This window comes from Lichenostomus cassidix, chromosome 1Ab, assembly GCF_008360975.1.
Source record: "Lichenostomus cassidix isolate B80296 chromosome 1Ab, HeHo_3.0, whole genome shotgun sequence".
In the NCBI taxonomy this organism is placed as follows: Eukaryota; Metazoa; Chordata; class Aves; order Passeriformes; family Meliphagidae; genus Lichenostomus; species Lichenostomus cassidix.
The window spans coordinates 5,733,581-5,757,268 of record NC_139481.1 but is presented as its reverse complement, the minus strand read 5'-3'; the positions used below and the strand labels follow the sequence as shown (position 1 = coordinate 5,757,268).

Here is a 23,688-nt window from a genome sequence, read left to right as displayed (position 1 = left end):
TATTAAATTGTACTTGCTTGCTGTCTTCATTTGCTTTCCACTCAGTAACATTGAGGCATGCTGGAGAGGAGTTCTGCACTATTCCAGCCGTGCTGAGTTTTCCCATAAGAAGGTTTCTAGGGGTTATTTTTCAGTTCGGGGAGCACAGACTGGACTGCTGGACCTTCTCACACCAAGACAGACATTGGTGTCAAGTCCAGTTACTGCAGCATCTACAGGGCAGTGATGAGGCAGCCTCTGGTGAGGTGTATTTTAACCTGTGTCCTCAGGTGTTGCATAGTTAATTAACTATAATGTGAAACATAAACTAGTCACATGATTAACTGAGGAAATCTGTAATATCTCTTGTCACTACTGAAGTTCTTTCTAGTGGGAGATGGAGGTGACCCTGGAAGAATCTTGCACTGAGGTGTAATAAAGTATTCAAATGTAAATGTATTTATTTGTCTCTGAGATTTTGCTTCATGTTCCTAAAGCCAGGAGGAGGAGGCCACAGCTTGTTATTCAGGCTCATCTGCCCTGAGCCCACACCAAAATGATGAATAAGGATCAAAATGTTTCTAAATTACAGCTAAGAAAGCTTTCACTAGCCAGCAGACAAGTTGCCTTGGATTTAAGGAGTTAAAGGGAGAGTGAAGAAGGGAATAAAGATGGTTTATGAGGAGAGACAGCAGTATCCTGAGCCAAAATAACCTGATCAGGCTGTGATGGGGAGTGACTGCCTACACCACCTCCATGCTCAGGAGTACTAAGTAAGTCCTGGTTGATAATTCTCATCATACCTCTGAAGGGAAGTCATGCTGTGCAGAATGAAATAGCAGGCTGGGTTGTTGATGCTATAAATGCAGGAGAGGGATGTGTAGGAGGGCAGTTGGGGTAGCAGGGAGATAAGGGGTTTGAAGGTGATGGTGAGGAGAGTCCCTGGCCATTGCACTGTAGGATGTGCTTTTTGGGTGGGGATGAGAGGGGAGGAGATGAATGCCTGGCTTTGTCCATTTGGTTGTGTTTGTGGCTACTCTGTGCATTGGGAAGTGTTGCTTTTTCGTTTGGCCATAAAACATGGATCAGACCTGGTTGGAGCTGTGTGAATCCAGGTCTGGAGCAGTGCAGGGGATGTGCTTTGTCACATCTTACATCTCTGAGAACTGCTGTGCGCTACACAGGCATTCAGAAAACTACTAATTAGGGTGAGACGGTTTGACTAGCAGGACAGGAAAAGCAGAGCAGGAAGGCAGGGAGATTTTCACCTGGGATGAAGGCCCCCTTGACATTTTACACTCACCAGGAACAGGAAGGAGCTCAGGCTGTTGAGGTCTGAGCTCTGCTTTGAGGTTGTCTCCAAACACAAGGAAAAGCATTTGTGTAGCCTCCAGGGCCATAGATTTTCAAGAGGTTCTGAGAGTGCACTGGTGCTGGGGACAATGCCTCAGAAGGAGCCACACAGAGGCCACTGTGAAGAAGAGTGCTGTGCCTGAGCCATGGCTATTTTGAAGGTGCAATTCATGAGCCACACCTGGAATATCCCCTTTTCATTGCCCTCTCACCCTGGCTGTGTATATGGGTTTGCAGGCTTGTGCCTCTCCGGGGAGAAGTGGAAGATACTTATTTCATGTTGTCGTGTGAGCATCATTGATATGCTGCACACACTCCCTGTGCTTTCTACAGTATTTTTCAAGCAGGCAGTGTCGTTCTGGCAGCAGTCAGGAGGCAGCCTCTGGTTTCAGAGCACTGGCAGCTCTGCAGGTGCTGCAGAAGGTTTGGCTTCCTGCTCCATACAGGGCACCAGCTCGGTCACCTGCCACCACTTTAAAATCAGCAGTAAGTGCTGGGAGAAAACCAGAATAAAAACATCAGTTACTTTCAAACTATTCTTTCTTTAGTCCCTGAAGTGTATTTTGTGCCCTTTTAGAGTGAGGTGGGTGGATAGGGAGCTTTACCTCATTTGCTTTCCTGAAACCTGTTGGAAGTACAAGTGAGGCGGCTGCGTGATTTGTGTGTGCATGCAGAAGAGGGCCATCTGAATTGTAAATAGCACCTGCTAAATTATTATTAAGTGAAAGCTGACGTGGGAGGAGTTCTCAGGAACAAAAAACCTCAAGTCTTTTAATAAAAAGTCATTCTGGCTGTTTTAACACTGTCCCCTGGCTGCACACTACATACTTCAGCTCATGTGGATGCTGTGGGGAGTTGTGTGAGTCGTATCAAGGACAGGGAAGACAGGGAAGGCCCCATTAAATCCAGTTACTGTCAGGTTTGTGAGAGCTTTAAATGCCTGCACTAAACTCATTATTAAAGAAAGGAACTATCAATTTTATTTAACGCATGGTGCCCAACCTTGATTCTGCTCCCAGCCCAGAGATTCGCCGTGCTCAGGGGTGATATAAAACTTAGACCTACACTCTTCAGGACATGTATTTAGCTGCTCATCCTGAGTATCTTCACCCTCTACACTCCTGGCAGAGTGCAGAAAGGTGAGGAGCCAGGTGCCAGCCTTGGGTGTCCCATGCAAAACATCCCCACTGTCTCTGAGACATCACTGTCACTGGGCTTGGCTGGCATGGATCACCCCACTGCTGCTGGCTTGTTTCCTTGTGGATTGTTGTGGCAAGCTGTTGTCAGCCTATGTAATCAAAAGGCTGAAGGTCTAAATCATATTACAGGCTGTAATGAGGAATTTGATTCCTGTAACAGAACCATCCAACTTTTATTCACATTTATTACTATTCCTGCTATTGCCGTGGAGCAAAAATCCTTTCTGAAATAAAGAGCATGCCACCAGCACAGTTTTATTGTGTCCTCAGGAAATTTAGGATTGTGTTTTTCTTGCATTAAGTGCACAGGAAAATTTGCAATAAAAATTACATTGCTGCAGAAGCTGCCTTTTCCCATCACCAAGCTGTCAGTCAGCCTGTAATTTTTTGGTATCGGACTATGCTGAAGAACTCACTGAGTTATTCTCCCTACAATGCATGCCCCTAAAACCTCAAACATGAGCAAATCATTTTGGATGCAAGGAAGAAGATTTCATAGTTCTTTTTTTAGGGGGAAAAAAATACCTCTTCTGTGATGAGACATAACCTCAGAGGAGGGAGAAACTGTCAGCAGAAGAGTCCAAATCCTCACTTTATCCACAGAAGCACTGCTTCCTTCACCCCCTTCACTTTTGGGGTGCCAGGGTGAGTCAGTGTTTATCCCTTTTTCCTGTCCTCTTCTGAGTCTGCCAGCAGTGTTTTGGGGCCAGCAAGGGGCTGGTTGTCGATGTGGAAACCCCTAACAACAACTCGTTTCACCAAAGGGCACAGGCAGCCATCTGACATTGACAACGCTGAGTGACTGCTGACCTTGTTTTTAGCGTCAGCTGATGTCAACTGGAGCCCTGCCAGTTTGCACCAGTTGAAAGTCTGTCCCTTGATGGTGGCGATTATCCTGATTTTAACAGTGGCGCTGGGAAAGTTGCAGCTGCTGTGCTTCACATCCTTGACTTTAATTTGCTGTGCCTCAGTCTTTTGGTGTTATCTTTAGAGACGTGTGTGAGGAGAACGTCTCTCCTTGCTCTGCGTCAGTCATTTTTTTCCCTTTTTATTTTGCACGAAGAGGGATTGCTCAAGCACACCATGGAATGAAAGGCATAAAACTATAAATTACACCTCTGCTAGGTCTACAATATGTTACCAATTACATCTGCCGTATTATTCACGTCCAGGGGGAGAACATACATCAAACCACCCCCTCTCTCCAGGCAGGTCAGTACTGTACTAGAAGGAACACCGTGATTCTTCTTAATCAGTGGAAAAACAAACAGGGTTTTGGCTCACTCACACACGAGCTTTGTGTCCAGGATGACAAGTCGAGCAGCACTGCTGCAGTTCTCCGAGCTCGCCGCCTGCCACATGCCATGGCAGTCGTGACAGCATCATTGCCCTGTGCAAGGGAGAGAGGAGAGAAGGTGCTCAAAGGGGCAAGGAGAGGGAGGGTGTCTGAGTACCCAGCTGCAAAAACCTTGGGAATTGCTGCCGAGGAAGTTGGGGGAGCAGGGGTGGAGTTAAAAGGAACACTAGCAAATCCCCTTAGATCAGGAATCAGAAATCCCCATAGAGCCAGGGGTCCTGTCTGCAGAGGGAGCACGCTGTGGTTTGCAGGGCTTCATTGTTAGAGTGTGGTCAGTGGGGTTATGTGTGTTGTGTTCAAACCCAGGTGAGGCTTTCCCTGTGTGTCCTGATGGGGTTTTCTACTGCATCTGCCCTGTCCTCATAAATTGGTCACTGTGGCAGGGATGAAGGCAGGGCTGTTGAAGCAAACTGGAGGGATTGCTTGGCTGGTTATTTCTGAATAGTTAATGGTGGGTTTTGGCTCACCACAGCATCCCCCTTCTGAGCCATTCCTGGCCTTTGGGCTGCTGGGAATTAGCTGGAAAATGAGTGCTGGGTGTGTTTAGATCTGTTTACTTGACCATACTACTGAGCTTTGTGAGTGTGGAGTGACATTCATCTTTTTCTATGTGAGTATGTAAGTTTCTGCATGCGTGTGTGTGAGTGTGTCTGTGTACACATGAGCTCCAGAAAATCTTCTGAAGAGCAACATGGACTAGTGAAGTATGAGGAGGCAGTCAGATACTGTCAGGCCTCCACATGAAGAAGTCATCCATGTGCACTGCAGAGTTTGTTGTGGTTTTGTTACTGAAACATTCATTCGGCTTTTAACTTTTTTAAAGTTGAAAACAAGTCAAGGTTATGTTTGTGCTTAATAATTCAGCAATGGTGCCAGCTCAGCATATTGTCTCTTTCTTCCCTAGTCATTCTGGTTTATTAAAAAGAAACACTGATGACAGGTAGGAGGGTGAAGGAGGCTGTGCCTTTCTGCCCCAACTCCTGCCTGGCGCTGACTCCTTCCCTAGGAATCCCCATGGATTTGTGTTCTTCACAATACCTTTGCCCCAGCAGTACTATCCCTGCCCTGGGCAGGGAAAGCTGGCAGCAAGTCAGGACTTAGATGTCCCCTTCTCTGTGCACCACATCTTTTTTCTCTGAATAGGCACATTTTCTGTTTCAATGGAATATTACTCAGAATCCTTCAGTAGGTCTGTCTCAGTGATACTTTATTTTCACTTTGATTATGAGGTTGTGGGGTTGTTTTTTGGTGGTCTGGGGTTTTTTAAATAAAGATTTAGAAGCTCGTTAACTCTTCTGAAACCAAATTAACTTTCATTAAAATAGGTTTTTGTCTTTTCTGTAAAAATAAAGCTATATTAGGAGCAAATTCTGCCACATGCTAATGTGTATGTTGCTTCATAAAAAATACTGTTCATTTCCAGCGGATCTGGTTTCCAGTGATAGTGTTATCACTGTGAATAAGAATAAATGAACACAATTTTATAAATCTGGGAGAACTGAGAGCACACAGTGAAGCTCATGTTGTGTAACTCCCATCTCCAGTGTCCCTGAGCACAGACCAGCATTGTGCACAATTCCCACTCGCAGACTTGGCAAGCAATCTGAAACATCATCTTCTTCTGTCCTGGCTCCTCAACTTTATCCATGTACCTCCATTTTGTCACAGGGTATCATCTCCTGGTCCCATCCTGACCCTGTGCAGGCCAGAAGTGACACAGTGGTTTTATGGGAATAAGTGGAGGACTTAAGTCAGATCCACCAAACTGCTTAAGATAGCCTGAGGATTTGAGATTTGGCTTCTGTAGTCAGAATACTTTGCTGTATTTGACATGAGTTCTTCCAGAGAGCTAGATATATTCCTGGAGACAATGGGAATAGGAGTCTCTTTAGGCAGAGGAGGTAAAAATAACATATACATTCCTTTTATTAAAAATGAGAAGGGGGAGAGCAAGAGAGCAGAAATCTTGAATGTTGCTAGTACAGTTCAATCCGGGGTAAGGATTTATTTTAGAGCATAATATTTTATTCGTGTCAAATACACATATCTGGAAGAACTTGCTTTTTGTGTGTGTGCATGTGCTGTATCTGAAGCCTGTATCCCATTTCCCTTTCCTGCCACCGAGCAAACAAAAAAACCTGGGGAAGGCATCTTGACCCTGTGGTTTCACTCTGATCTTCTATTGCAGGTATGGCCTCGCATGTGCAAGTTTTCTCTCCTCATACCCTTCAGTCAAGTGCCTTCTGTAGCGTGAAGAAACTGAAAGTGGAGCCGAGTTCGAACTGGGATATGACCGGGTACGGCACACACAGCAAAGTCTACAACCAGAGCAAGAACGTGCAGTCCTCCCAAGCCGCCGCCGCCGCCGTCAACGCCTCCCTGCAGATCCCCAACCCGAGCATCCCTTACGAGCAGACCATCATCTTCCCAGCCAGCACGGGGCACATCGTGGTCACATCTGCCAACAGCACCTCCGGGGTGGTCGCAGTGTCTGGGCAAACGCTGGGCGGGCCGCACAACCTGATGCGTCGCAGCACTGTGAGCCTTCTGGACACCTACCAAAAATGTGGACTAAAGCGCAAGAGTGAGGAGATTGAGAACACGAGCAGCGTGCAGATTATCGAGGAGCATCCGCCAATGATTCAGAACAATGCCAGTGGGGCCACTGTAGCCACCGCCACCACCTCCACGGCCACCTCCAAAAACAGTGGCTCCAACAGCGAAGGGGATTACCAGCTGGTGCAACATGAGGTGCTCTGTTCCATGACCAACACGTACGAAGTGTTAGAGTTTCTTGGCCGTGGAACCTTCGGACAAGTAGTCAAATGCTGGAAACGTGGCACTAATGAGATTGTGGCTATCAAAATCCTAAAAAACCACCCTTCGTATGCCCGGCAAGGCCAGATTGAAGTGAGCATCCTGGCTCGGCTGAGCACGGAAAGTGCGGATGACTACAACTTTGTCCGTGCTTACGAATGCTTCCAGCACAAGAATCACACATGCTTGGTATTTGAAATGTTGGAGCAGAACCTCTATGATTTCCTAAAACAAAATAAATTCAGTCCCTTGCCCCTTAAGTACATTCGACCAATTCTCCAGCAGGTAGCAACTGCCCTAATGAAGCTGAAAAGCTTGGGACTGATTCATGCTGATCTCAAACCAGAGAACATCATGCTGGTAGACCCATCCCGACAGCCATATAGGGTCAAGGTCATAGACTTTGGTTCAGCTAGCCATGTGTCTAAAGCTGTGTGTTCTACCTACCTTCAATCCAGATACTACAGGTAAGAGACTGGGCTCATGGAACACTGCTAGGAGAAGTATTTTACCTATGGGAATTTTTCTACATTCATTTAAGTGAATGAGAGTCATCCCTTAATCCTAAACAGAGATGGCTCTTGGAATGGCTTGTTGATGATATGAGAAAATGATTTCCTAACCTTGTGGAGTTTACTTTCATTGAAAACCATCGTAAGTTTGTAAATAATCATGAAGTGTTGTAGAAATGGAGTTTGCCAGTTACAATTTGGGAAGCCTTTCACTTCTGTCTGTACTATGCTCTCTCTGGAACTCTTTCCAGACGAGGGGATGCCCACGTTTCCATTCCAATGAATGGATATAGGTTCTTGGTTTCTGAATTACTTTAACCTAAACAATCAATCCATATTTCAAATGTGTCTTCCAGTCTGTACTCATATGTGAAACCATGGGCTTTACAAATGTAAGGTTGGCACACAGGAAGACTGTATGGATGCAGAAGATGGTTTAGTTTTCACACAGGCTGTGAGTCAATAGGAGTATTCTGGATGGCTCTTGTCAGCTCTCCTCCAGGCTAGCAGACAGCCTGGCCAGGCTGGAAACACCTATTGCCACGTGGGAAGCTGTTGGTAGAGGTGAATGAGTGTTGGCAGAGATCTGGTGTTGGATGGAGGAGCTGTTGATCCCCACTCACAGTGCTTTGTTCTGTGCTGGGATGGAGCTCTGACCTCTCACAGGTGTCCTGAGGTGAAGTGTGGGAACCAGCTCTGTCCCTCTCCAGGTTCTTGAACAGTTTCAGCAGAGCAGCCTCTTCTCATGACCCCTGGAGGAGCATCCTCACCCTCCTTCTTGACGCCAAGTCTCTCTGTAGATGTTCTCAGACCCTCTCTTTGGTGCCAGTCAGCTCATTTCAGCATCTCAGGGACAGGAGAAAAGCAATTCTACTTCAGGGGTGGGGGGAGATAGTGAAGGGAATTTATCTTTAGATAACAGCTGAATTTAGAAATGTTCAGACTACATTTTTGTTGTTGTACTTCTGTGAAACAGGGGCAAAGAGGGAAAACGCGATCCTTCTGGATGACTGATTTAATGAAAATCAGTCCTGGCAGCTTCCACAGCTCATCAGATGGGTTACAGAAAAGCAGGCTAGTTGATCTGTTTGTAAATAGGAAAGAAATCTGTCTTATAGAAGGGGAGGATGGGGGATGAAAAACCAATGTGAGCTGGTAACAGACCCCTTTCCTACTTCATAAACTTCACTGTGGCAAAGCGTAGCTGAACTCTGAGCTTGGAGAGAGTTAATTTTCACAGGAACAGGAACTTTGACAGTGTAGCACTGCAGCAGCTGATTTTTATCTGCTTGTCCTTTGCTCCGAAGGAGGCCAGGAAAAAATCCTCAGCCCTAGCTTATACCTCAGAAGAGGCTTATTAAATAAGATACTCTTCCTGATGACAGTCCCATCCTCCAGGAGAGACATGTTTCTGTGGTAAATATGCGAAAGCTTTTAGACTTGCAATTACCTGACAGACTAGGGGAAAAAAAGAAAAAGAAAGATAATACAGGCATTTTGTTGTTGAGTTACCTGTGATTCTGCATTAGCAGCCTTGGTCCCTAGCTGAAAGACAGAAGGGGCAGCCAAAATGAAATATGTGACAGAAAGCAGAAACGAAAGAGAAAAACTGTTCATTCTCCGCGACAAACAAGGAATATTTTTGTGGCAGTCTCTGGGGAGGTAAAGGCATGCTAAAATTTGCGTTTTATATTTTAAATGTTATTCCTGCCCAGTCTGAAGTTGCAGCTTGATAGATAATAAGTTCTGTCTGTCTAATTCCTCCCTTGTTTTCCATGCCGTGTTTTCCAGTCTAGTTATTGGTGGGAGGAGGGGAAAAGGGGCAGCAGCTCACCAGGAAAAAAAAAAAAAAAAAGAAAAATCTCATTGGGTTGAATTACATCAGCAGGGGGCTGCTGATTAAGCTAAATTCAAGTCATGAGGAAAATTTATGTTCTTCTTCATTTTCTGATGGGGAAAATACAGCACAGAATAAAGACCCCTTCTACACTAAAGCGAAGGGACTTTCATGCTAGAGGAAGCACTGGGCTTTATAAAGATTTCATGTGCCTTCCATTTAATTTACACTTGTTTTGCTTGCTAGAGTATAAAAGACAAGGGGATGACTTCAAGAAATGGCACATTTAAGCTGCATGTGAAGGAAAAGCTTTCTCAGACTGGTAAAACCTCTCAGAGTGTGAGCAGTCATGCTAAAGAAGTGACAGAAGCCCTGTGCCCCATGCATTTAAGGAAAGATGAGGCAGAACACTGGGGAATATAAAGCAGAGGTTGGATCTCAGCTGGAGGCTTTTTATCATGGACTTTTGCAAGCAAATTCCTAAGCTGTCTCCTTATTTTATTAACAAATTGCTGCTTCTTTTTCCTGTCACTGCCTTTGAGAGTGTGATGGCCAAATCCTTTGAAGGATTGAAAGGTGTGTGGTATCCTGCTCCTTCTCAGAGCAGAGTAAGGTCTTTCCTCTCCCTGTAAATGATAGACCTGTTTTCTTCTCCTAGAAGTGGAAGACAAAATGTCTTTAAACAAACTCTGTGCTTTTTCTTGACCTGAATCTGCAGAGCCCAGAATAAACCAGGAGAGCCCCATGGCTGCTTGCACATTTTACATGAGTGATTTGCCATTGCTGCCATGAAGAAGATGCTCTGAAGATGAAGGGGATCCCTCAGCCCAGGTTCTTGTGGCAGGATTGGTGGGCAGCCTTGCTGTTATGCTGCTGGTTCTGCTGAGGGGTCCTTGCTGGGTGCCCCAAACCCAGAAATGTCTGTTCCACCAGTGATATTTTTAAGCAAATGCTCTCTGGAAGGATGGTAGTGGTATTGAGGGGACAGAGCGGAATGGAAGGTAGCAAAAATGGTATCAAAATGTCTCTAGTCCAGCAGAATTTAGCTCCCAACCCCCTAAGAGGATACAGGATACAAAAGGGGTTGCTGCGGAGAGGATCATCCCCCTTCTGCCCACCCATCTCCAGCCTGTGGTGCAAAATTCTCTCATGGCATCCTCAGCCAGGACCTGATGTCCCACCACAGGTCTTACCTGTGTAGGACCTGACTGGTGGCTGCCAAACGTCCCTTGCTTGGGAGAGAGCTCCCAGCCTGTCCCCCCAGTCACCACAGTCCTTCATCTTGTCCCTGGGGCTGCTCCCTGAGCCTCCAGGGAGGTCTGTGGTGATGGAGCCATGGTCTGGAGGTGCTGTGTGAGGAACTGAAGCTGGCAATGCAGGGCTGCTCTGCCCAGCTCACAGGGCAGGACAGGGCTCTGCACCTGGCAGTTTTAGCCAGACATCCCTAAGCTAGAAGTTGAGCTCTGTTCACAGAGGAATGGATGAAAAAGCTGTGATAGCCTCTGCGTCATCGGGTGCCTTCCTGGGATTTTATTTTGTCCCTTTTCCTTTTCATGCTGCCGTTGGGAGATCACTGAGGTGGTTTCTGTGATCTCTAGTTTGAAGAGAGTCAAAGGAATGAATGACCAGAGAGATTCCTTATGGGCTGATAAGCTGTGGATGAACAGTTCCGTGGGAAAACTCACATCCTGAGAAATTCAGGGCTCAGGCTGCAACAGATGCCCCTTTGTCAGAGCCCCCATTCACACACCAGGTGGAAGAGAGGTGGGGGAGGCAGGGCTGGTTGGGGTGGTAGAGGGACAGTTGTGGCTGTCCCTTGCTGGAACCAGAGCACTTCCCTCTCATGGGGTGGCAGCATGGGGGTGCTTGGGGACACCACCAGTTTGTCACCTTGCCCTCTTGACTTTTCTTTGCCATTCAGCTGAAACAGCTGCTGTGCTCAGACCTCAGGGGTGATAGTGTTTCTCTCATTAATGGTGTAATCACCTTACGAGATTTAAGTCTTTCAGGATTTGCAAAAATATTGCAGATATAAAATAACAGCTGCCAACCCTTCACTACTAGCGAATAAATCCAGGTTTGGTTCCTTGTTTTCAAAAGGCTTTTGGTATGTGGCTTGTCTGGCTTGGGTTGAGATGTCTGCTTTGTAGGTAAGTGGCCTTTGATGAAATGTTTGGATAACAGAGAGTGAAGCTGAGTATCAGTTTGAAGAGGTGTTTATCAGTCTAGTTTCAGACACTGCAAGAAAATCTGCATGCATAAAGGCTACGTGCACACTGTCAGCCACCCATACAGAGTGTGCAGGGAGAGTGTGTGCAGGCGTGGCTTTTCACTGGCTCTGCATGCTCGGCTGGGGGAGCACAGATCCTCAGGGATGCAGGGGCTAACCTGGATCCATCTTGCCATGGCAGGTGTCAGTCCTGCAGCTGACAGGAAGCCAAAGCAAGGTAAATTTCTGAGAAAAGTCACAGCCCATTCCCCATCGTGTGACTCACATGTGTGTCATTCTGGTCAGAACTGCCCTTTAAAGAAATGAGGCAGTTGTAATGACACAGGGATGGGCTATGCTTAATTGTTTACTCACGGAATTGGCATCTGCTATGTCCTTGTATAACAGTGTAATGCACTTATATTTCAAAATATTCTGTCATTCTGGACTTGAAAAACATCTCTGTCTCAGATTTGCCTGCTTTTGCAGCTGTGTAGCAATGAGCCACATTGTTCTACCTGCAACATTCACTGTTTTACTGACTGCATCTCCAAGGTAAACAGCAGGACAGCTCGATGGTTTGAGGAGGAAAGTTTCTTGTGGGACTGGAGTGAAACCACAGAGTTCATTGCTGAAATCCAAACTCTGTTTCCCTTAGTGATGATCATGCCTGGTAGGACTGCAGGCTTGCAAAACTGGCAATACATTGCAGGAGACTTTGTGGAGGAAAGCAGACTTCAAGCTATACTGTTTTCAGGAGTTGTTCATTTCTTTCCCAAGGACACATGAAGTTTGAAGTTGGTTTTATTTTTTCAGAATCAAAATTCAGCAGGATTTTTTTTTTTCAAAACCAACACCGGGATTAATTGAATCTCAGTTTTATTGTACCCAGACCACCAAGGCTTGGAAGGCAGGAGACATTTAGTGAAAGCTTTTGGCTTTGACCAATCTTCGGGATAGTCAAGCCAGGTTGGTTTTTGGTTTTACAAAACTCAAGCAAAGATAGTTCTTTGCCCAATTCCTTTGTATATAAATCACCTTGGAAAGGATGACAAACCAGCATTGTGCTCATGGTGCATCCAACAGGAGATTCATGCTGCCTGTACTCCCCATCTGGGGTCTAATTTAAAACAGAAAAGCCTGTATTTCAGCCTAAACAACCTCCTCAGGCTAGATCCTCCCTAGTGTTTTCTCTGCTGAAACTTTACTATTCCCCTAGGTAGTTTTTATTTCGCTCTGAGCAGATACCAGCTCCTCCTTCCTTACCTTGCCAGAGCTGGTGATGTGTCCCTTTCCCTGTGCCACCACAGCAGCTCCTCCTTACCTTGCCAGAGCTGGTGATGTGCCCCTTTCCTGTGCCACCAGAGCAGCTCCTCCTTACCTTGCCAGAGCTGGTGATGTGTCCCTTTCCCTGTGCCACCACAGCAGCTCCCTGCCCAGCTCCAGCTGGTGATGGAGCTCCAAGAGGAGCCCTGCGTCCTGTGTGGAGTCAGAAATGCTGTCTGTCACAGGAGGGCTTTGTTTCTTTATTAACCAAGAGGGTAAAATATGCCCAGTTTCGTGCCTTCAGGCCCAAGGAGATGTGTAACAAAGGGCTGTTTGCAAGGAACCTGCCAGGAGCCTTTCCTGGGCAAAGAGAAGTCTTTGGTAGACCTAGGAACAGAGAAGTCTCACATTGTTTCCTTTTGCCTCATCTGTGTCTGAGAGGTGGAAAATCAAATATCTCAACTGAGTGCTGAGCCAATCCTTTCAGTCTCCTCTCCTCTCTCTGGAAACAGCTCCTGTATGGCAAAGACAGGGCACTGTCAGGAATTACTCCTGCAGATCTCAGTTTTGTCTGGGTGGCTGGAAAGGAAGGAACCTGTGTGTCCAGAGGCAGGGATGGATTCATTCAGGGTGGTGTGGATCAGACATGAGGATGTGAGCAGCAGCCAGAGGCAGGGACTATGGTTTTGGTGTAAAAGAGGAAACAAACCGTGGGGAGAAAAAGATAAATGTAATTTTCCCAAGGCTGCTGCAGCTTTTAAGCACATCAGTGATCCCAGCAAAGGGAAAGGCACCACCCAGTGCCATGTAGTCCCACGCCTGGGGCTCACCTCCCCTAAAATCCCCTAAAACAATACCTTACATTTGGATAAAAATAATGCTTCAGATGGGGCTAAGCTGGAGTTCCCACGTGTTTTCTTTGGGGGCTTGCAGAGGGGAGGCAGTGTGCAAACACACTTGTTACCAGTCCCTGTTCTACCACCTGAAGCCATCTGGGAACTCTAACATGAACATCACAGACCTTTTCCTTTTAAACCCAGCAGAGAATCCTAAACTAATCTGTACCCTCTTTATACTTGCTGCCAGAGTAGTTTCAGTGACACTGTGAGCATCAGGGAGTGGCTTGGAAGTCACACTCTCCCCACTTGTAGGTTGGCTACAGGTGTTGGGTTTACAGGTTTTTTGATGTTTTTTCTTTTCTTTTCTCCTTCTGCAACTGTTTCTCTCTCATCACCACCAAAACAAGCCTGTCACAGGATTTCCTGCTGTCTATTTGTCTTCTCTCAAGCTTTATAAGCACAGTAAGTCCTGTTAAGGCAGCAGCCTGGTGAAATGATGTGAAAAATCAAGGTCACTTTTGTATTTACTGTACCAGGGCAAGCCTGAAACAGCTACAAATGGCCAGGTTGTTTTAGTTAAAATGAGCTATTTACCTACAAGAAGTCAAACCCCTCCTATAGCAGCTATTGGCTGTAGCTCTTCAGACTCCATCTCTGTAGTAAATAAAAGACATTGTGTGTTTTGGTAAAGATACCTGTGCTCAGCTCAGGGGCTGGGCCATAACCAGGCTCAGGATGGTGACAAGCAGTTGTTTCTGCAGCGATAATGTGAGTGACAACACAATTTGTAGGGCTGCAACAAGAGCCAGCTGTAATCAGAGCCAGCTGCTTGCACGTGGATGAAAAGCACAAAGTTTGGTCTCTGCCTCTAGTTGCTCACTTCTGTGGTTTTGTGTTTGCTCTCCTTTCTCTCCTCCCACTCGAGTCACTTCCTCACCGAGTGCAAAGGAAGCAGAGCAGGGAGAGGAGGCTCTTCTTTCAGCTCTGATGACAAAACAGCAGCAGGGGCTCCTAGGTGTGTGGTGACCCACAGATGTTACTGCAGCAGCAGCGGCCAGTGAAGGAGAGTGCACTGCAGTCACAATTACCAGTAAACACTAGTATCATTTTCTGTCTCTTCCTACACTTATTTCAATGCATATTTGGGTCAGGGCAGTAGCTGGCCAAGGGCTCTGCTGGCTGCTGAGAAGCAAAATGAGGTGAGGGGCTGTTGGGATGAGGTCAGTGCTCCAAGTGTGAAAATAAAGGAATTATGAGTAGTGAGATTCATGATCTGCTCTCCTGAGTATGCAAAAGCATTAGCAACACAGTTTGCACAGGATTTCTGGGGTACTTTGCTCAAGTACCATGTATTTAAATCCTATCAGGTTTTACCTCCCCCTGTACATTTGCTCAGTGCAGGTAAGAGAGGAAAATGTAACAGGGAGGAAGCTTACTGTGTATGTCTGTGCATTCATTAGGTTCACAAGTTTTAGGAAAGCTGTATTACACTGAAGAGCATTTTCTGGTTAGAAAGTATTTCTGCTCTGCTGCTTATTAGCAGTGAGGTTAGAAAAGTGACTGACGTTGGTTTATAAATGAATGAGTCATTACCAGGAGAGAAAAATTACCTGAAGAAGCGACGATTAGTATGGGGTTATACATTCTCCAGCTTCAGACCTGTTAATGACGTGATTTCAGTCCCCAGTTTCTATCTTCTCAAGCCATTTGCTGCACTGATGCTTCCAATTAGTCTAAGCTAATGTAAAGGCACCTTATTCTCAGGTGGGAACTCAGTAGCTGCCTCCTTCTCCAGGTCATGCTGGGGAAAAGGAGTAACTCAAGCAGTTGAGAGTGGTTATCTAGCTTGAAAAACACTAATCTTGTGGCCTGAGTTAAGCTGAGTTATAGCCACAGCTGTTACCTGTTTAAGAAGGAAGGTCAATGAAATGTCCTTTGCTTTTTAGGTCAGATTGTACAAGACTTGTTCTGTGGTGCTTTACAAGGAAAATAAAATGCAGAAGAGAGGCATCCATATAAATATATATATATACACACACACATACGGTGGGAGAGTCACAGTTCTAAGAGGAAGAAGTAAAAGGGAAGTGGCTCTAGGAACTGAGAGAGGGGAAGGGCAGAGGAAGAATCCTCTTACAGACCGTGGCTACCTGGAAGTTGCTGTTTCCCATAAAGGGAAAGGTGTGGGAGGAAAGAAGATGAGGTTTCACCCTTCTTGCTATTTGGAGACTCCAAGGCCAGAGATAGCCAATTTCCAAACAGGACAGCATCCCTTGTCTGTGATGGGCTGGAAGGTAATCTGTGAGTGTCTGACCTTTGTTTTCTGCTTATTGAAGGACAAAAGTAATTGCAGACATTGTTCTACCTGCACAGACATGAATCATTTTGCTTTACCTTCAATTTTTTGTTTTACCCTTATTTTGTCTTTGTGACTGCATGGGACCAGTGCTTGGATGGACATCCAGGTTCTGTCCCTGCTTCTGCTGGTTTGCATTGGCCTGAGAATTGCAGAATTCTACCCAGTACCAAACCCAGGGTTTGTCCACTAAGCCTTCTGCTCAGGGGCAGAGGTGGGGTAGATATGGGGGAATTGACCTGAATCTAACTGGAGTGACTCTGAATTGAAAACTAAAGAGTTGGGTTAACTCCATGTCATTATTTTGCTTTTTGTCAACTGCTGTCATTTGTAGCTGGTTTGAAGCAGAAGTTTTCAAATGCAAGTGTAATACCCAAGGCCTGATAAGTCATGAAAAGTGCCAAAAGTTTTACAGTGCCATCACTGAATTTCTACCTGTTTGAGAGTCTTGGGGCAGTTTTCAGATAACTCTAGTGACTTGCACAGATTCTGAGCACAGGAAGGTCATCAGCTGAAGCCTTGAGAAGGAGAGTTGTGTGTCCTAGCAGCTGGTGCTTGTGCTCACATAGAGGCAGCCAAGGAGAAGTTATCAGTCCTTCAGTTACCTTGATATCAGGAGGAGCTGTACTGTATTGAGTTGTTTTAATTGCACATGGAATTACTGGATGGCTTGTGGTACTACTGCTGAGCAACACCATCTTTTCTGCCTGTACTCTGCAGTCTAGATGGAGGTGTCTGTGCCATTCACCTCGTGCTGTTCTCCTGGAATGCTGTTCTTGCTGGAGCAGGGCTGTGTTTACAGCACCTCGTGCACAAAGATTTTTGTGGCTGAGGCCCTTAAACAAAAGGGTAATAGAGTGTATCAGTACATATGACAATGAGGGGTGGCACACGTGTTAATGTGACAGCTGGCGTGCAGAAGGAGAGCTGATGGCCTTTTTTTGGATTCACCGTGGTAAGAATTTGTGTTTCCACCAGTTGCTTCCATGCAGAGCTTTGCGCTCGACGTCTGGGAGGGTGGGGGGAGTGGAAGAAGCGTCTGATGAGTTAAGAAAAGTTTTAATATATTTAGTCTAAGAGTGTTTTACTTGCCAGTGGGAGACTGCAAACAGAGAATAGTCATCTAAGAGAAAAATTGAGTATTTCTTTGATACTCTCGGTAGTTTTAAGAGGGGCAGATGAAATCTACAATGTAAACAAGTTCTGCTGAGGCTAGAGAAATTTGCTGGTTGCTGTGCTAAAAAGTTAATGATGTAATATTGCCAGTTGATTTCAGTAGGTGAAAGGAAATAATGGTGAAGACCTGTATCAGAAATAAAAGCTTTTCTAAGTGATCACATCGCCACAGTTGTCAAAACTACAGCTCTTGCTGTTGTTAGCCCATTAAATTTGTGGACTGGATTCTGAAAGGGCTGCATGAGCACAAGCAAGAGCAGGAGGTCATCGTATTGTTGTTTCTGGAAATGCTTTTCTAGAGGCTTATTTGATAACCTATCTCCTCTTGGCAGGTGCATGAGGGAGCAGGGAAGAGAATGGCAGTATGGGCTGGATTTCACTCAGCAATGCCAATATGTGTACAGGGATGTGGTGCCTCCAAATGTATTCCTTTGTAAGGGAGGTCAAAATACAGCTTGATGTGTAAGATATATAATGAGCAGCAGAAAGAAAGGCATGTTAACTGTGTTGGAAGATAACATTCTGTCTTTTGAATGGATTCTTGTTATTGTCACTGATGTTACTTTCAGCAAAAAAATTATGTTGAAATTATTCTTTTTCTCTCTTATTGTTTAGCTCTTGTTCTCAGCTTTGTTATGGCCACAAAGAGAGGATAAAAATGGATTGGCACAAAGTTGGGTTTCCTGTATCATTTAGAGTTATGTTTTCAGCCTTTAGCACTTTGGTAGGGTCTGTTCTTCATTTTGAAAATAGCAATAAAAGAGCAGAGAACATAAGAAAACACAATTCTATCTTTTTTTCTTTTTCTAATGAAATTGTCAGTGCTAGCCTGAACTCTGCCTCTGATCTGTATGAAGTCTCTGAACTGTGCTGTTGGAAGCAAGCAGATCCAAAAGGAGAGATAAAATATCCATGTGCTTGGCTACTTTAGAAGGTAGTAAAAAGCTCCCGACGTCTTGCTTGTTTTTAATCTGTATGTTTATGTCTACATAAATCCTTTGAGACTAAACTTTAAACATTTACATTGGATTTAGAGAATTACCTTCCAGCATCAGTACCTATGATCCAGCAAGAATAACTAAGATTAAGTTTATGTGAATGGCTCTCTTGGCTTTCAGAGGCATGGGTGATGTTAAAGCATGTGTTGAATAGCTGCTGAAATCAGAAATGGTAGTGATGGGCACGGAGTGTGGAAGAAGCTCATTTCCAGTTCAAGATCTGTGCTTTTGAGCAGCTGTGGAGCTCCTAGACACACTCACAGCTTTTACCTTAGCCTGGGGCTACAGGATCTGATTACTGCCCACAAAATGGCATTTGAAGTTGTGTAAGAATCCTGTGTTGAAGATATAACTCTAGTCACTGCTTTTGTAAGGGGGCTGTCACAGCAGCCCAGTGACAGGGCAGAAAGAAGAGCACAGTGCTTGGTTTTCAGCAGAAAATATCTCTGACTTGCTGTATCACAGATCAAATTGCACAGTGAGTGAGGGCTGGGGGGAGAGGGGATGGCTGCAAACTTTGACTGAGGTTTTCAGGGTTGTACTCAGGTATCTTGTGAAATGGCCACTTCCATTGTTTTTCCTCCACTCGTTTGCCCTGGAGAGATCCACACTGTTGGGTTTTCCCTTCCACAGCATTTGCTCTATCCCGTGTTGCCTTGCCTGGTGTTTGGAGCTGTGCCACACTATAATATTTATTTGCTGCTGCTGCAGTGTTGGTCAGCAGTGTGACCAAGCACTGGGGTGCATTTCTTCACAACACTTTGAAATCCTGCCACGCTCTGCCTGCATCCCCACGTGCCTCACAGCCAGCCAGGGGTTTTGCACGCCCACATGGTGGCCAGAGGGCTGGCAAGCAGCTGGCATTGGCAGCAGCCCCTGTGACACCAGAGGGGAGAGAGGACTGAGGCACTGCAGGAACCCTGCTAGCAAGGAGAGGCTGCTGTGCCTACAGCCTGAGCTTGCTTTGCTTGAAGCTGGCACACCATTTTCCAAAATTTTCCAAGATTTTCCTGTATTTTCCTTTGCTTTGACTGAGCAGGACCTTACAGTCTTTCCTACCCATGCAGAGTGACACGGGCTGGTGGCAGCCAGTAATTGATAAAGATCCCAACCCTCCTTATGCAACCAGGGGATGTCTGACAGCGTTACTAGGTAGTTGCTCAACAACAAGGCGTGTTACAGCTAACCAGCTGGGACCAATTATGAAAGCCTCACTAATGTGAGCAAGCAGTTGCCTGTTGACATTGTTGGGCTGAAGTTGAGGAGATGAATGACTGCTGTGCAGCTCGTGGCCAGGCAGTGCAGCTGAAGCACAGCCAGCACGGAGTGTCTGTGCTCTGGGATGTGTTTGCTGGGCTGGAGGAGCCTCAGTGCCCAGCTCAGTGCTCTCTCTATCCTGTCCTCACAGATGCAGGGTGAAGAAGCACCTCCAGGGCTGCAGAACCATCTCCATCCCCACCTGCAGCTTCTCCCAGCCCCTTGCTGCTTGCTTTATTTCTCCTTTATCTTTATTTCTCAGCAGCAGCACCAATATCTGCCCAGCATCTCCTCAGCTGCTTGCTATGGGTAGGAAAAGGGGAGGGAGGGAGGGAAGAGTGGGGATCCTACTTAAGGCTGCCTCATGAATTTTTAGTCACCGCATGAAGATTTCAGGAGCGTGCGAATAAAACATAAAATGAAGCGAAAGACTAAGTGGCTCTGCACAAAAGGAGGGGAAAAAAACCCCAAAACACTGAATCATTGTCCAAAAGGTGCAGCCATTAGAGAATAATAATAGTTTTTGTGTGCTGTGCAGCTGGGGCCACAGTTGCAGAAGGAAGGTCCTGGGTGACCTGTGTGATGGCTCTGTTTGTTTAATGTGCTAAAACAAAGAACTGAAAAGCAGACAGGGTCCTCTCTGAGGCTTCTCTCTCAGTTCCTGTGGCTGTGCCCTCTTTGGCTGTGTGCGTGTGTGTCTTCATGCTCCAAATGCAACTAATCACAGCTCCATGCTCTTGGATGCCTTCCTCTGTGCATCCCTTGGTGCTGCACCCAGGCACTCCCTGCTTGTTGACTTGCTGCTTTTGTAATTTAGAAACTACAGCAAATAATAAAAAGTCAAATGGTTACTATTTGATTGTCCGTTTTTGCGATTCTCTGTCCTTCAGAACAAGCTCAGCCTAATGACATTATTCCCACCCCTCCGTCCTGACCTCAGTCTTTTTCTATCCATTTAGCAAATGCTGCAGCTTGCTCTGTTTTTAATGGGTGGGAATCAATGTGGCTTTTTAAAATTGGATTCTCTCTGCCTGCACAAACAAAATCAATGGTGTTATTGAGCATGTGCAGGTCTGTGTGAACCAAGCAAGCCAGCAGGGTTTGCCACCTCAGCCAGGCAGGGGCAAAGCCTGTAGTTCACACAGGGAGGAGAACTCTTTATTTCTCTGTCATTTTGGTAAAGGCCGACGAGCAGCTTGGTGCTGTTTAGAAAAGTAAAGCCTAGGGTGTTCTTTTCACTAGGTTAATAGGAGTTTTGAAGTGGTCAGTGTGAGGCTGTTAAAATGGGATAAAACCAGACCAGTTTGAGTGCCTGCAGGAGGTTTGAAGATCTTAGCAAAATGAGGTTTAATCCAAACGATGCTTTATTTCAGTATGACTTTACAGTTGGTTTTGCCACATCTTGTGGGGTTCTCCAGCTGTAGCCTGAGTGGACCTTTGCTCACAGAAGTGAATTTCAGCAGAGATCAGCTTTTGTTTTCCTTCAGGCTAAACATTTCTATACAAACAAATGGGATGGGGAATTTATGTATCTATGTTTGTCTTTTGTGGCAAATAGTAATATTGAGCTGTTGTGGAAAAGCTGGCTGGCAGAATTGGTCATGGCCTTGGGAGATGGAGGGAAGGGCAGATTCCAGATAGATGGTATTGTTTTGGGGTTTTTTCATTTACTACTTCTTCAGGGATGATCTTCAGCTTTAACACAATCAGGTGTGGAAGGAATGGGTTCTTCCAGAGCATTCTCATGGAGACTGAAGTGTCATCTGTGAGTTCATGAGGCTGTGATGGATCATTCTAGAGGGGGACTGTAGGAAATGGCAATGTGGAGAATATTTTCTACTAAAAGTTAGCTATGAAGGGTGTATCCCAATCCTTGACAGACCTTGTATCTAGCTGAAGAGCCAGTGTTGTCCTCCCTGTGCAGAACACCCCAAAACAGCGAGCATATTTATCTTCAGGGGATAGAGGGATTCTCTTGGCTCTGTGGGATGGAGCACAGCAATCTCCCAGCTGCAGCCAGTTCCAGACACCACTGTCATGGGATGGTTCAAACTGGTGACTTTAGTTGGATGTGAAAGACTCCAGAAGCTTTTATCAACCTGCAGGGCCATGCAGTCATCTCACATAAACGCAGTGCCAGTGCTTGTTCTGAGCACAGCTTTGTTGGGAGCACAGTGAGCTCAGTGTTTGGAGTGAGAGCAGAAATTTCTGGCTGTAGGACAGAATGGGTTTTCTAATGCTCCTGGCAGCTGAGGTGCTTTGGGTGCTGAACAGGAAGGGGTGGCAGAAAGGGACCTTTCCCCACTGAGTGCACCATCTAAAGATGTTTGTTGGGTGCTCTACATTTTCAAGACTGAAGAAGAGTTCATTTTAAAGTGTTGTCAGGTTGGAATAGTGATGACTCGAAAGGAAGATTTGTATTTCTAATGTCTTCATATCTCCACAAACTGGGGGAAAACTTAAACTAGTGTTTGGTTCCTGACAGTGACTTTTCCTGGGGTGACAACTCTGGAGTTTGCCTTGTGAAATCCTCTGACTTTGCTTTTCCTGAACCTCTTCATATTTCTTGATTTTATTTTTTTAATTTTATTTTTTAAGTACTGAAAATCCCCATCACTCCTGGATTTCACTTGTAAATGGGAAGGGGGGAGTGTGCTTCTAACAAAACAGGAAAATTAATATTCTTCTGCTCTCTGTTTGAGTAAGGATTTCTTTCTGGCTATCCTTTAGCTGTATGATTGTGAGTGGCCTGGACAAATGAGACAGTTTAAATATCCTGCCATGGGTATAGCTCACCCATGCATACATTATGAAGTACACAGAGTAGCCATAAATGATGCACAACTCATTTCTCTGTGCAGGGAGAAACCAAGGTACACATGTGTATGTACTGGTGGATCCCTTTTTCATTGTGCAAATACAGTTCTATCCCTGCAAGAAGCTTGCTGATCATTAAATAGCATTTAAAAGAAGCTAAAAATGTGTCTTTATTGGCTTTTTTTCTTTCCACAGACAACAAAGCTCCTATTTAATTATTTTCAAATGTTGGCAGCAGTGGGGTTTTCTGCAACTTGCAAATCAGTGCAAGAAGCTTCCCCTGGCTGAAATGTATTCAGCAAAGGGTCCAGCCATACAGCACTTTGTTAACCACCCAATTTCCCCGTGAAATGTTATTTTTAATCAATGCAGTGGGGTTTGTTTCATATGTTCTGGTGTGCTGATTAACTCTGCAAAAAACTCAGTGTATTCTAGAATGTGCCAGGATGTGCTTTTTCCTCTTTCTTTGTGAAGTCCCTAGGACAGGAATGGGTGAGATATGTTGGTCAGTCTGTGTGTAAGGGGAAAAATAACAACAGATTCTTCTTTATTTCGTGTTGGGGTTTATTGTGTTGGAGCCTTTATGATTAGAAAGTTAATTAAAATGAAAAGCTAAGGTTCTTCGATGAATCCACAGCTGAGAATTGAAAAAAAAATAGTATTGACTGAAAGAGCCAGCAAATAATAGAAAATAATAGTGTTTGGTCTTCTCTAACTTGTTTTGAAGTGAATAAGTGATCTTATGTAGGGATAAACAGAACATAATTTCTCTCCAAAATTCCACTTCTTCAAATTTTTTTATGGGAAAAAAAAAAACAATAACAACAACCCTACTTTTTTTTTTCCATTCTAATTGAAAACCTGCCACTATGAATGAAATTAATTAAATGACATTTTGGGGTTTGAAATTATTGTAACGTTTTTGGTGGTTGAAAAATCAATCCAGTTTTACTTTCTAGAGAGGACAATCTTTGCCTTTCTTTTTTGTACATAGCAAACCAAACCCTTATCCTCTTACAACTCTCCAGACTGTATGCTTAAACATTCTTCAACATTATTCCTTTTTTTAATTTTAATTTTATTTTCTTACAGTGGAGTAAAAATAATAAGCTGCAGTCTGAAATAGAATTGTTGCTCTTCAACTTTTCAAAGCAGTAAGGGAAAATAGATCACACAGTGAGTTTTAAAAATCAGCCAGTGTGTGGGATATGCTACACTGAACCTCTTTTCAGAAAAGAACTGGATTGCAGCCTTTAGGAACTGTGTTTACTGTAAGAGAAACTGAATTTAGACCAAGCAAAGGATGTGGGAAGCACCAGCTTGGTACTGCTGTGATGGCTGCAAAGCAAAAATTAAAAAAAAAAAAAAGAAAAAAAAAAAAAAAGGCACAGCCAAAACAGGGATTTTCCACCATGTGGAGAAATTACTGGAAATGTCTGAAATCTGTTTGTTCTGGGAAGGTGCACCTCATAGTCATCTCTGCTCTCCAGCAATCTAGCAAAGGGTTAAAATTTTGAGCGAGAATCGATTGGGGAGAAGCCTCTGCCACAATGCTAAAGACTCATTTATTGGGAGAGCGTTATGCTGCTTACTGTAATTGCAAGAAATTAAAAGAAAGCAAATTAGCTGGGAGCTTTTCAGAACTCTTCCTCCTCCTTTTGCTGACGTTAATGAGATTTTCCCCGTACCAAAGCGGCATTAATAACTTGTGCTGCG

General features: G+C 44.9%; 1 protein-coding gene across 3 annotated transcripts in view; it reads left to right on the top strand.

Moving 5' to 3' along the window:
- The window catches only part of HIPK2 (homeodomain interacting protein kinase 2), a 120,705-nt gene that overhangs the window by 34,145 nt on the left and 62,872 nt on the right, over positions 1 to 23,688 (top strand). For all 3 annotated transcript variants that reach the window (XM_085049583.1, XM_085049581.1, XM_085049582.1), the window contains exon 2: positions 6,077 to 7,172. In XM_085049583.1, the coding sequence (XP_084905709.1) occupies positions 6,077 to 7,172 (1,096 nt within the window). The remainder of the gene's footprint in view (positions 1 to 6,076; positions 7,173 to 23,688) is intronic.